The sequence below is a fragment of the Drosophila rhopaloa genome, unplaced genomic scaffold, assembly GCF_018152115.1.
Source record: "Drosophila rhopaloa isolate 14029-0021.01 unplaced genomic scaffold, ASM1815211v1 contig_187, whole genome shotgun sequence".
In the NCBI taxonomy this organism is placed as follows: Eukaryota; Metazoa; Arthropoda; class Insecta; order Diptera; family Drosophilidae; genus Drosophila; species Drosophila rhopaloa.
Genome location: NW_025335069.1, coordinates 309,713 through 322,500, shown reverse-complemented (window position 1 = coordinate 322,500; position 12,788 = coordinate 309,713). Strand labels below are relative to the sequence as shown.

At 41.2% G+C, this 12,788-nt stretch overlaps 2 protein-coding genes across 2 annotated transcripts in view; both read left to right on the top strand.

Annotated features, from left to right (window-relative positions):
- Positions 1 to 10,949, top strand: part of LOC108050153 — a 48,671-nt gene extending 37,722 nt beyond the window's left edge. Inside the window, exons 5-8 of the mRNA XM_017131668.2 lie at positions 8,775 to 8,937; positions 9,002 to 9,276; positions 9,564 to 9,767; positions 9,825 to 10,949. Coding sequence (XP_016987157.2) covers positions 8,775 to 8,937; positions 9,002 to 9,276; positions 9,564 to 9,767; positions 9,825 to 10,082 — 900 coding nt within the window. The 3' untranslated portion in view covers positions 10,083 to 10,949. The remainder of the gene's footprint in view (positions 1 to 8,774; positions 8,938 to 9,001; positions 9,277 to 9,563; positions 9,768 to 9,824) is intronic.
- A 262-nt stretch (positions 10,950 to 11,211) lies between these two features.
- On the top strand, positions 11,212 to 12,503 carry LOC108050161 (CDK-activating kinase assembly factor MAT1). The gene has a single exon (XM_017131685.2). It carries the CDS (start codon positions 11,333 to 11,335, stop codon positions 12,293 to 12,295), a length of 963 nt encoding a protein of 320 aa, XP_016987174.1. The 5' UTR covers positions 11,212 to 11,332; the 3' UTR covers positions 12,296 to 12,503.
- Positions 12,504 to 12,788: the final 285 nt, after the last annotated feature.

The following is a 12,788-nucleotide window of genomic DNA, read 5'->3' as shown; positions in this document are numbered from 1 at the left end:
GACATTTGTGTTTACCCTTCATGCAATAGCTAAGAGTTTTATAAGCATAAGCAAAATTCTTTCTTTTTGCGACGTATATATCGTAAAATGCAATATTAATCTAGAGGTTTCAGGGAAATATCTTTCCAATAGTTTACAGTTTCTCCGAGTGCAGCAGTTCCCCTCTTAGAGTTTTGGTTATGAACTTGTTGACGCTGGGATTCCACTCTCCTCCGAAATGCAAAAGCGTTCTTGAAACGCAAAGCGGAGGCGAAAGCAATTTCCGGTCGGGTCAGCCATTTTCCCTGCTCTGCGCGTCATTTCCGGTTTCTCAGTTCCCAGCAGTTGTTGCTTCTTAGTGAGCGCATTATACTCGGCCAAGATTTAAAGTGTATTTCGGCCACAAGCATTTGGCTAACGTGTGGAAAATTGGCTAAATCCGCTTGAAAATTTGCGCCTTTTTTTGTTTCTTTCTGAGCTCATTTGGTATGCAAATGTGCGTCAATAATGAATTGTTTCTCTTTTTTAGCGACTTGGAACGAAGAAATTGAAATTGGAATTTTGGGCGCGTAGCAAATTGGCTGGCAAATGTTTGCTTGCTCTTTGTTCAGTTTGTCGAGCGATTAATGCAGCAAATTGGCAGTGAAATTGCGGCCCAACCGAGGGTCAAGGGCTGGTTGTGAACACATCTCGTGTGTCCTGTCGCTTTTTGTCTATGTGTGTGTCTGGTCTGGACAGAGCGGAAGTGTTGGGCTTATCGCAACGGAAGTGGACGACTGCATTGGTCAGTTGGTTGGGCAATGCAGTCCTTGGTCCTCTGTAATCGCCAGTCAGTTTAGATTGCTCAATTGGCGATTGCGAGTGGCCGCCCCGGCATTCTGGGCTGTGGCCCCTGGCTAAAAGCCATCCGAGTAGGCCCAAATGCTTTGGCCACTTAATGAGTGGCATGTGGTTGCTGGCATTCGCAGTCATTTGCGTATGGCATTTGACCAGACCAACAGCTATGAAAGAGGGAATGTTTTGCTTAAAAGTTGGCAAACAAAGCGAAATCAAATCAAGTTCAATTTGAGAAACTTTCCGCTTTCATCCTTGAACTTCTTGTGGAAATTGTACTTGCTCCGGTTTCATCAACTGTGAACTCAATTATTGTTTGAAAATGTTTACAAAAGTTTTTGACTGATTTTTATAGAACTGCAGAAAAATCGTTTTATTTTCTTTACTATGAGCAGTTTGCCTATAGTTAATGCTGAACATAAAACTAAAATTATATTTCTGCAGATACCGCAAACAAACTATAAAGAAAATATCTTCTTATTCATTTCCTATCAGAATGTGAAATGTATTTTTATGTTTGGCTAACTATTTAATACATTTTTTCCCCTTTTTATTTAAAACTAGTAAGATAACTCGTCTCTAAAGAATATTGCAGGTTTTATAAAATTTTAATCAAACTATTTCCCGAGATAACCAGTAATAGTGCGGAAATTGTAAGTCATGTTTAAGAATGTAGCAAGTCAAGCGACTGCCAACAAAGTTAAGTCAGGAAATCACGGGTGCTGTTTGTTTTGTGGAAATTCTGGTAGTTTAACCTGTGGTGGCCTAGTTATCCCGAGTGCTGACGTTGCCGCAGGCTCTGATTGGAAGTGAAATTCTGCTGACCAGGCTTAAACGGAAAACGTAACAAGCGCATTGTAGCTGAGCTGTAAGGTTTGCGGTAACTATAGATGATGTGGTTGCCATTGTATTTTGACCTTATCAGAGTCAGAATAAGCCCAAATCTTGGCCCTTCTCTTGCCCCTTCTCTTGCCCCAAAATACCATTGGCTTATCAGCCAAGCTCCAGCATTTTGGATTGCAATACCCGAAACTTTTGCAAGGATATTCATACGTCTGTTCTCATATTTGATGACATGCAGCACAGTTTGCTTTTTGCTCTTACGAAACAAGTTGCAAACAAGCGCAAAACTTTGCCCTTCGGCAGTGAGATCGCAACAAAAGTTGTTCCTCGAATAGAAACCGCTACTTGCTATTTTCTTTACGACTTTTTTTAATATTTATACTTTTTGTTGCCCGGGATGCTTTTCGGTATTTTGTAGTGGGACAGGCAAACGAAGTTGGCCACACAAAAGTTTAGACTTTGTCGAATCTAACTGAAAAATGTAGAAGGATTTTCCACCCTCCTTTTGCGGGACATGTGCAAATAGAGAGTTTTCCCCCAGAGCGGTACAATGTAACTGCATGGTTGTATATATCATTTACACCAGTCAGATATTTGACTTTCGCCCTGCGCTCGCCGAAATTGAAAAAGTTTTCCCGGCTTTTGTGCGAGTGCGTGCGCAAGTGTGCACTGCATTTTTCAACGTCTTTTCCTATATTTTTAATTGACTAACTTGACTAAAAAGGGTGCCAAACTTCGTCAAAAGAAGTGTGATGCGAAAAAAACAAGGAACGCATACGCTCTGTCAAATTGAATTTTGATTCAATTTGCGATAGCTTCAGCGGTGTCGACGCTGCCAAATTGCATTTGCACATTTTACACGTGGCTGCCGTTGCAGCAGCATATTTTCCTCATTTCGCGAGGTGTCAAAAAAACGCGTTCACCTGTGAATTTGAATTACTTACGAGAGCAGCCCTATAAATTTTATCCTTCGCAGGATTCCGCCAAAGATGGCAAGTTGATTCGAAATTAATGCATATTTTACAGAGTAGTAAGTATTGCTAAAACCTCATGGAAATGAATATAGCATGAATTTAAAACTTAACAAGAGAGAACGCTATAGTCGGGTGCCCCGACTATCAGATACCCGTTATTCAGGTAAAGGGAGTGCGAGGGAGATGGAGATAGAAATTTTGATCACGCATAACTTTTTAACGAATGGTCCGATTTGAAAAATTTCTTCTACATTTCGATAGGTATTGATAAACACAATAAAACTGAATTTTTACTTTTCCGAAATATTTAAATTTTTAAAATCCTATATAAGCGATTGTGGGCGTTAAAGGGGGCGTGGCACCATTTTGAAACAAACTTGCGCTGCGTAGGAACTCCTAGAATCTGCTTTCAAAATGCCAATCCTCTAGCTTTTATAGTTTCCGAGATCTCAGCGTTCATACGGACAGACAGACAGACGGACAGACGGACAGACGGACATGGCTATATCGACTCGGCTAGTGACCCTGAGCAAGAATATATATACTTTATAGGGTCGGAAACGCTTCCTTCTAGCTGTTACATACTTTTGCACGAATACAATATACCCTTTTACTCTACGAGTAACGGGTATAAAAATGTCTCTTATGAGACTGTCAAATGTTTAGGTATAAAATCTTTTCTAAACTCTACTTTGAATTATATTATATTTGTGAATCAAATCCATAAATTCATTTAGGTAGATTTAAAATTGGTTTATTTATAATAATGATAAGCTGGTTTTACTTTGACGTTCAACATATTCAGTATTCATTTCAAAAAATTTCAAATAAATATTTGGAGCATTTTGATGAATTTTTAATCATTTTTAATTGCATTCCAAAATAAATTACAAAAATATCTGGTATCTTAAACTAATTAAATTCCTTTTCAGTTGTAAGCCTTAGTAAAAAATTGTTTCTTCCTTCGTAGCAGAATACAATTCGCATATTGCAAGCTTTTTTCCTCATCCTTATTCAATCATGCAAAATGTATAAGCAAGCTTTTATTGCAATGATTTTCCTTTCACATGAAGTGTCTTTTGTCCGGTATTGGAAACTGTAAATTAACTCAACTGCATAAAATCGAAATTAAATAGCAATCCATTTGCTGTGCCATTGGCAATCAAGTAATGTGGCGTGTGAAGAGCGTGCGAAAGACTTCAAAAACTCTTCATGTTTGCCTGCTCTACAGCTGCGGATAATATTTCCTGCTTCTGAAAAATCAGTCTATTAAAACCCATCATTTCATTTTGCCAACAGGGCTCCCACAAATTGCATTTAAATAAGCCGGCAGAATTTGTATTTTTGTGTCTAGACCGGAAATGAAAAACGTTATTGCCAATGGACCAGGTGTTTGGGCCTCGTATCGAGTTTCGCAACAATTCCAGAAATGTCATTCAAACGAAATGAAATGTAAACTGGCCCGAATTCCCATGCCTTCCATTAAAGTGCTTAGCATAACTTAAATAATTTTTTTACCACTGAAATAACCTAAAAGGGAGATGGAAAAGGACTTAGCAAAATCCGCTTAAGCGAGACGCCGGACTTAAATTTAAACTCTCGCTTGCTCGATTTTTTGTTATCAAAATAGTTGCTGGCATTATCAGGGACTGGCATTAGAGCTGGTTTTCTGTCATGGACCAAGCATTTCCAATCAATTGAAATTCAATGCTCCAGTGCAGAAGGGAGCGGAAACGGAAGTGGAACTTTGGACATGCAATTTAAATTCAATTTTACACACAAACAGAAAAGCGAGGGTGCCAAGGATGAGCAGGTGGATAGGGTGCATCTCAGCTATGAGCTGGTCGCCGGCTTTTATGACAATTTCCAACACAAATGGGTTGGCCAGGACGTGTCCCAGCAAAACAGGGAGAGTTCAGGGTCAGGGGAGAGTCACTGGGGCAGCGAAGGCTATCATTATTTACGGGAATCGTTGGGGAGGTCTAACAATGGCTGTTATTGCTTGCGCTCCGCTGGATTATAGGGTATCAAATATCTGATTTTCCAATGTCAGTTCTCTAGTGACTTTACAGGGGAAATCATTGCTTATTAAAACTGTTTTATAATAATGTAGTTGCTTTATAAAATTATATTTTCTTTTTCAAACAACTGAAAGATATTTAAATCATCTTTTATATTTAATTAAACTAGTTGGGTGTATCTCCCATTGTCTGTATGCAGGGTATTTGTAGCTTCAAAAATAAAAGTTTAGTACTTTACATTTTAAAATTTGAAATATGTTAATACTCGTATGATGAGCCGTCAGTAGTGTCCTGTTTCTAAGCTAAACCTATCCACTGTTTTTATGGCTTTTGCTGCAACTGTCGCTTGTTGCGCTTGCATTTCAATTGATGGCACCATCATTAAATTTTCAATGTTTATCTCCGGCGTCGCTTGCTGAATTCTAAAAACAAACCGCATTTTCTGTATTCTCCCACTTCCCCCGTTTCCTGTCACACAAGCACTCGCAATATAATGTTGCAAACAAGTCACAACAATATCGCCCACAATTGCTAAGCGGATTGGGTTACTTCCCGAGTATAATATCCTGGACGCTGACAATGTTGTGCTGGTCCTTTGTGATGGGATTGACTTAATGCCAACTTGGCAACTTGGCTGGCAACTATAAATAGATCAGGGGACACATCGTTGATCCAAGATGCTCCGAACAACTTACACTGGGAAAACCAAACAACATTTTTAGGGCATAATCTCATTAGTTAAAACAAATGAATGAGCTTTGATGTTTTAAAATGGTAGACTTTCTTGGTATTTTTATTTATTTTTTAATGCGCTAATTTTTTTGTTAATATTTTAAAAAGGTTTCTAAATATGAAACACAAAAATATGACATTTTTAATCTAAAATGGTTCCAGTACAGGCATTTTGTTGCCACTTCAAAATGATCTTACCACTCATTTTAGGCGATAATTATTAATTTTCTGTGCATCAATTACCAATTGGCATTCAACACATCCCCTACGCCCGTTGCTGCTGACCGTGTAAATCAGGCTAATTAAATCAGAATGCGGCATTAAAAGTTTATGGTGGAGTCCTGTGGGCCAGGACACCAGGACATTAATGTAATCATTTGCCATAAATTTGCATTTATGACGCGTCTTGCGCACGTTGTCGTAGCAATTCATTTGCCGGTCAGCGATCCTGTCATCTCAGAAGGCAGGACGCGGACAAGGACGAGCTGGCATATTAATTAAAGTGACGCCGCTAATGAGTTAGATTAAAGCGGGCAGATGCGCGTGTTTCCCGGAGTCAGTGCCTCGCTTTCATTCCGGGCGAGCGTGCGTGTAATTGGCAATATCTGCTGGCCAGGATTACGCCAGAAAATGTGTGTGTGTGTGCGCGCTTGAGGATGTGGTTTTCGGGTCCGGGGCGTTCATTAAGCTTTTTATGCACGATGTCGCCTAATGTGTCCGGGTTTTCCCTCTCCCAGTTTCTTGTAGTTACCAGCTTGGGCGCAGAAAAGTATGCTTCAATAAACTTGATTGCAACTCGCTGTTGTTGGCCAAATTAAAATTCATGAGCAATATTTGTATTTAATGATTTGTTTCATTTAATTAACAGTGGAATTAAGTGCGTATTCATAAATCATGTTTATCAAGATTCATTATTTTAAGAACCCTTTATCTAAAAAACGTTTATATGTATTACTTGATAGCGACTTTCTGCGTTATGTTGGGTGAATAAAATATTCGGCTTATTTTAAATGCAATTAAGAACGTAATTTAAAGTTTCTTTTTAATAATTTATAACTTTGGGCTATGAAAATCATTAAAGGTGGTAAATGTAACAGGTTATATCCGATACACGTTATCTATCTTCAAGTTTAACAAATAAAGAATACCCCTGAAAAATACGTAAAGAAATTACACATTTTTGCGCTTTATTTTCTTGTAATTTCTTTGCAGCAAATGCTTCTCTTTGATTGAGTTGCTTTCTAGCGTAAATAATTTAAATTGACGAAACTTTTGCATTCAAAAGAGAAAATCCTTGGACAGAAATAAACAAAAATCAGACGTTTTACTTTAATATTTCGTTTGGCTAAGAACTGCAAAAGGAATGAGGGAGAAGTTTGAAGAAAATGTATACACCGCCCATATATCAGAATTATACAGCAATAACTATGGAAATGTTTATAACGAGCAAGTCATCTGTCTTTTTCTGAGAGCTGCAGCTGATAAAATAAAATAAATTCGCATATTAAATGTACATTTTCTGCGTCTCTGCCCGGCACATTCTTTATGCCAACTGACATTATTAATACTAATTTATACACAAGACTGAGAATCTGTGTGTTTTTGTAATCTTGTTTGCGGCAGTTGGCTTTTTAAATGGCCTACACAATTGTTGCGCCACACAAAGGTTGTCATGGGGCTGCCTCATTGTACATTTGTCTTTTCAATTGTGCATGTGCTGCTGGCCTCTTAAATGTTTTATGTGGTTATATCCGACATTTATTCGCTCGACAACGTTTACACATCTGTCACACAGGGCCTCTAAAGCCATTTCAGATGAAATTCTTCCGGTATTGATTTTCGAGAATTTAATTAAACCCTTTCGCCACACGATGTATTATCAATAAATTTGTGTGCCAAATCCATAATCCCCGCCCGTATTTGTAGCCCTGATAAATCGAAAAGTATACAGTCGGTCCCACAAAGGAAGGTGCATCGCAACGCCAGGAAATGCCAGCCAGCAGCATCAGATGCACCACAATCCAGGCTGCAGGCCACTAAATTGTGGCACCAGCTGGCACACGGCCATCTGGCCAGGCGGTATCATTCCGCTCCCGGCTCTGCCAGCCATAACCCCCGGCTGCCTCCATTTCCAGAGCCCGGCTATAAAGCCTTTGCCGTGCATCGCAAATCCTGGGGCTGTGGCTGCTGTGGCCTGACTGACTGATGGCCAGGTGAAGCCGTCAACGCAGGGATTAAGGGTGTTGGGGCTGGGCGGGCGACGTGGGCACACTGATAAAAATATGCGAAACATTGTAAAAATCGCATTTTTGTATAAAGCAATCGGACTTTTATTTTAATAAACAGAGGATAATAAATGTCGTTTGCCTGTGTTATTTAAAAATATGAGCATTACTCTTACTTTCTAAAACATTTTATTTAATTAAAATTTTCCATAATTGGGCTTTACTCAATTGGTTAAAAAAATACTCGTTAAAAATTTCATAAATTTTTATTTTTAATATTTCTACAGTATGTTGGTTCTTAGTTTAAGAATTCTTTTAAATTTCTCCAATTTAATTAAACTTTTATGTTACCATTAAGACTCTAAGGTTTATTTAAATTACTATAAAATATGTTTTACCTTCAATTTTGTTTTTCAATTAAACATCCATATCATACAAGTAAAAAAATAAAATAAAGTGCAGCCTAGTATGCAGATAAATTTCGCAAAGTGGTTTGTGCAGTTGCTTTAATGAAAACTTTCATTTGAGCGAAATATCTAGTTTCGTTATTGCAGTCAGCAAACAGAAAGTTAGTAGCAGCCCACATTCGTCCAAAAGCCGTTGAGAGAAAGGAGAAATTCACTTTTAATTATTTACGGCTAAACAGAAAGTTGGCCACAAGGAGGAGAGTGGCCGCAGGAGACACTTTTTGTGCTACGGACACAAAAACTTTTGGCCAAATGCCGTTTGCCCGGGTTCCACCGCCCTTAATTCATTTGGCAGCGGGGGAAAAGCAGAAAATATGGTTGGTGTCGAAGCATTTGAGAGTTTCCTTCGGTTCCGTTTGCAATTCCATTACTTTAATGTGCCAGGAAGGAAGGGGAAAACTTTTAAATCTTTATTTATAAAAGCTTCCGCACAGGCGGCAACTTTTTTGTGCGAGTGAAAATGAAATAATTCCAACAGCCGCAGTTTTGCGGTGGGCCATGCGGTTTTCCTGGCCAAAACTATGCCAGCCAAACTTGCTAAATGCCCTGACAAACTTTTGCCCTACTCCAAAGCGAGGGAGTGAGCTATAGCCAGCCGTATATATATTATATATATATGTGTTCCTGGCTTAAGTTGGATTACGCCTAAGACGTGCAAATTGTTTAGCTAATTCATCGCCCTATTCTCTCTTCTTCCAGTGCATGCGGGCCTACGTCGAGTTTGAGATATCCGAGGGCGCCTATGAGATCTCCTGCCCGGATGCCAAGTGCCCGGCCCAGGGCGCCATTTCCCTGCCCGAGATCGCTAACCTAACCACAACGAACCTGCTGAAGAAGCACCATCGCTATCGCCTGAATCGAGGTGGGTTTTTCATAGATTCGCAAAGCGAAATCCCACTCACATGGTAATTTCTTTCGCGAGACAGAAATCGAATTGGACAAGACGCGCACCTGGTGCCCACGGGCTGGCTGCGAGACCATCTGCATGGTGGGCGGAGCAGCGCAGCCCGCCCAATCCAGCGCCATTTGCCAAATGGACGAGTCGCCGTCGACCTCGCAGAGCTACAGCCCGCAGCAGGAGGCATCCGGAAGCGGAAGTGGAAACACGGGTGGCGAGGCCGGAAACGGAGCAGCCGTGTTCTCGGTGTCTGTGCATTGCCCCTCCTGCAAGGACGAGTTCTGCGGCCTCTGCAAAAAGGCGGTAAGTTGTGGTTTGTCATCAATGCTATGATTAGTTGGCATTCAAATGGCCAACAAACAATAAATGAACAAAATGTATTTCAAAAAATTAAACTAAAAACATGAATAATGTTGCCCACAAAAAAGGCATTGCTGAAATAACATTCCTAAAGAGATGTAAACCCTGTGATTTTTTTGTAGTTATGTTATGTTATAACTTTTTATGGCGACTGATTGAAATACATTTTAGTTTTATAAAAATAAAATGCTAATAAATGCTTATGTACATGGATTCCCTCTCATTTTCAGTACCATCCAAACATAAGCTGCGAGGAGTTTGGACGCCGCCTGATTGCCGATGGCCAGGACGACATCGGAATACCGTTCGACAACGAGCTGATCAAGTGCTGCCCCATGTGCGCGGTGCCCATCGAAAAGGACGAGGGTTGCGCGCAGATGATGTGCAAGCGATGCAAGCACGTCTTTTGCTGGTACTGCCTGGCCAGTTTGGATGTGAGTGTTTTGAATGCAACCGGCTCTGACTTTATAATTAAATTGTAATTTCCCCAGGACGACTTCCTGCTGCGCCATTACGACAAGGGACCGTGCAAGAACAAGCTGGGTCACTCTAGAGCCTCAGTTGTGTGGCACCGCGCCCAGGTGATCGGGATCTTCGCCGGCTTCGGAATCCTGCTGCTGGTGGCCTCGCCGCTGCTGCTCCTGGCCGCTCCCTGCATCATCTGCTGCAAATGCCGCGGCTGCAGTGGATCCAAGATCGACGAGGTGGACGCCGAGCTGGAGGAGGAGGTCACCGCCTTGCAGGGCTAGGTGGCTGAACCTCCGATTCCCATCTGTACGCGACACAAGGCTGCAGCCTGTACATGCATCTGCTGCAGTTACTGGTAGATTCTATTGTTAATGACGACATGCTTACGTACATTTATTTTAGTTATTACAATTATAATTGTATATGTGTTAACTAAATTGTGATATTTACAGTGATTCGATTTCTAATTGAATCGACAAATTTGTTGAGAACCTATACAAAGACAAGACGCCTTCGATTCTTTTTAGGTTCTGTCTCTACATATATTCTTTCCTCCCCTAACTACACTTATGAATATATATTCGACTAAATCAATCTGTATAAAGCAAGTAGGTCCTCTTTCTAGCGCATAAGTTAGTCTAAATATATTAGGAGTACGCCTCGTATTTCAACAGTGCTTTTATATCGCACCCACCCCACAAAAACCCCCACTCACCCACTTAAACCTTTTCTCAAGTATTACGCATGCAACTAACAGACCCAAGATCCTTGGGCCACTTCGATCAACTGCTTGGCAATGCTTTTATCTATACATACACATATATACTGCATATATAGGAGGTATATATGATGTCACTACTACTGTTTATTGAATGTATTTAAATGTAAATGTTAATATGCAGCTAAAACAAATGTAAAACAGATCGTTGCTCTCGGGGCGCTCGACCAAAAATTGGAAGTGCACCCGCTGGGTGGGGTTTGGTTAATGTAAATTATTGAATTATTTAATGCATATACACTCAGAACACATATATCAAAATACGTATGACATAAAAATGCGTGTATATTTAAAAAAACATATTTAAACTCTACTCTTAATGTGAAGAACTACCGCGTATGCTGTTTGAAATAAAAATGTTAAAATAAAAGATCGATGTGTTGTTATTACTTGTTAGGGCTTAACAAAAATAAAAATCACTAGTTCAAAATTACCATTTTTATCGGATTTTATTATTAAGTTTAGAAGCTTTAAATTTGTTAGCCAGAAACAGGTATTTTCAAAATACCGGTTTCCGTTAAGTCAAAAAGTCTGGCCACGCTAGATTTGTTATAAGAAGTCAACTGGTTTGAGACCGTGCTATATATCGTCAAAGTTCTGACTCGATAACAAACATTTAAAACCGATAGAGCCACACTGGAAAACATAAGGGGAAAACATCGGCCGGCAAGAGTTATTTACTGATTTTAAGCGATCATTGGCTGTATTGGAAGCTCTAGCAACAGGCAGTAGGACACATCAACCCCCGTCGCCATGGACGACCAGGCGTGCCCGCGGTGCAAGACCACCAAGTATCGCAATCCGTCGCTTAAGTTGATGGTCAACGTCTGCGGTCACACGCTGTGCGAATCCTGCGTGGATTTGCTATTCCTTAAAGGATCTGGCGCCTGTCCCGAGTGCATGGTGCCCTTGCGGCGCAACAACTTCCGCGTCCAGCTATTCGAGGATCCCATGGTGGAGAAGGAGGTCGACATCCGCAGGCGCATCCTGCGTGACTACAACAAACGGGAGGAAGACTTTGGCTCCCTAGCGGAGTACAACGACTATCTGGAGGAGATCGAGGACATAGTGTACAATCTGTGTAACAACATCGAGATCATCGAGACGAACAAGCGGATCGAGGCGTACAAGCGCGACAACCGCGAGGTCATCCAGCGCAACAAGACTCGCGTGGGTCGCGACGAGTACGCTCTGGAAGAGATGCTGGAGCTGGAAAAGGTGCAGGAGGAGGCGCGCAAAAAGGAGCTCGAGGAGCTAGAGAGCGAGCACAAGAAGAAGAAGGCCCGCGACAAGCAAGCGTTGATCGAGGAGCTGATGTACAGTGGCAAGGATGCCGCCCAGATCGTCACCGAGTTCGCCGAAAAGGCCGAGAAGCAGCGTGAGGAGGAGAAGCAATTGCCGCCCCCGAAGCCCGCCAACGAATTCTCCACGGGCATCAAATTTGGGCAGACGGCGGACCCCAGTCTGCTGCCCGTCCCTAAGTCGGAGGAGGGTCCCCTCTTCGTCTACGAGCCGCTGATTGCTCTCAGTGAAGGTCCCGCCATGCCGCCCACCAGCGAGATCGAGACCATGGGCTACATCACCCACATACGCTCTGAGACGCCGCAGGAGAACGCCGGCGGCTTCACCTCGACTTTGGCCTGCGAACGAGCGCTCCAGGAGGCGCTGCAGGGCCTATACTACACGGCCACGACGGGAGTGGCCGCGGGCACTTAGTCTTGGAAGAAGGGAAGATGGTCGCACAACCAGAGCACAGAACGCTTACTTTTGTTGAACAAATGTGTCCTATACGAATCCATTCAGTTAACTCGTAATCTACTTAATATATATTTTAATGAAATAAATGCTATATCGTATGTTATGAACGATCTTCCTCTTATTTTTCTAATGGATGATCAAAATAAAAATATACAACCCCTTTCAACTATTGGATTGGAAGACTTCTTTTAAATAATACCAGACTAAGAAAACGTTTTGCCAACTTCTAAGCCTTTACCTCGAACTATTATTGTTTACTCTTTGACTCCAAAGATAATTTCTTTGAGGCAGTTGGCAGAGTGTAAGTCAATGATTTTTGCCTTTGAATTCTCTATTAGGTCAGAAATATCTACTTTACTGCTTTAAAAACTTCTGAACAAAACCATAATACCCTCTGAAAAGTTATAATCAAGAAGTTAACTTCGGAAACATTTAACGTTTAGTCCCACTA

What these genes read in the sequence shown, in the direction of transcription:
- LOC108050161 (XM_017131685.2), top strand. Translation starts at nt 11,333, where the DNA reads ATGGACGACCAGGCGTGCCCGCGGTGCAAGACCACCAAGTATCGCAAT.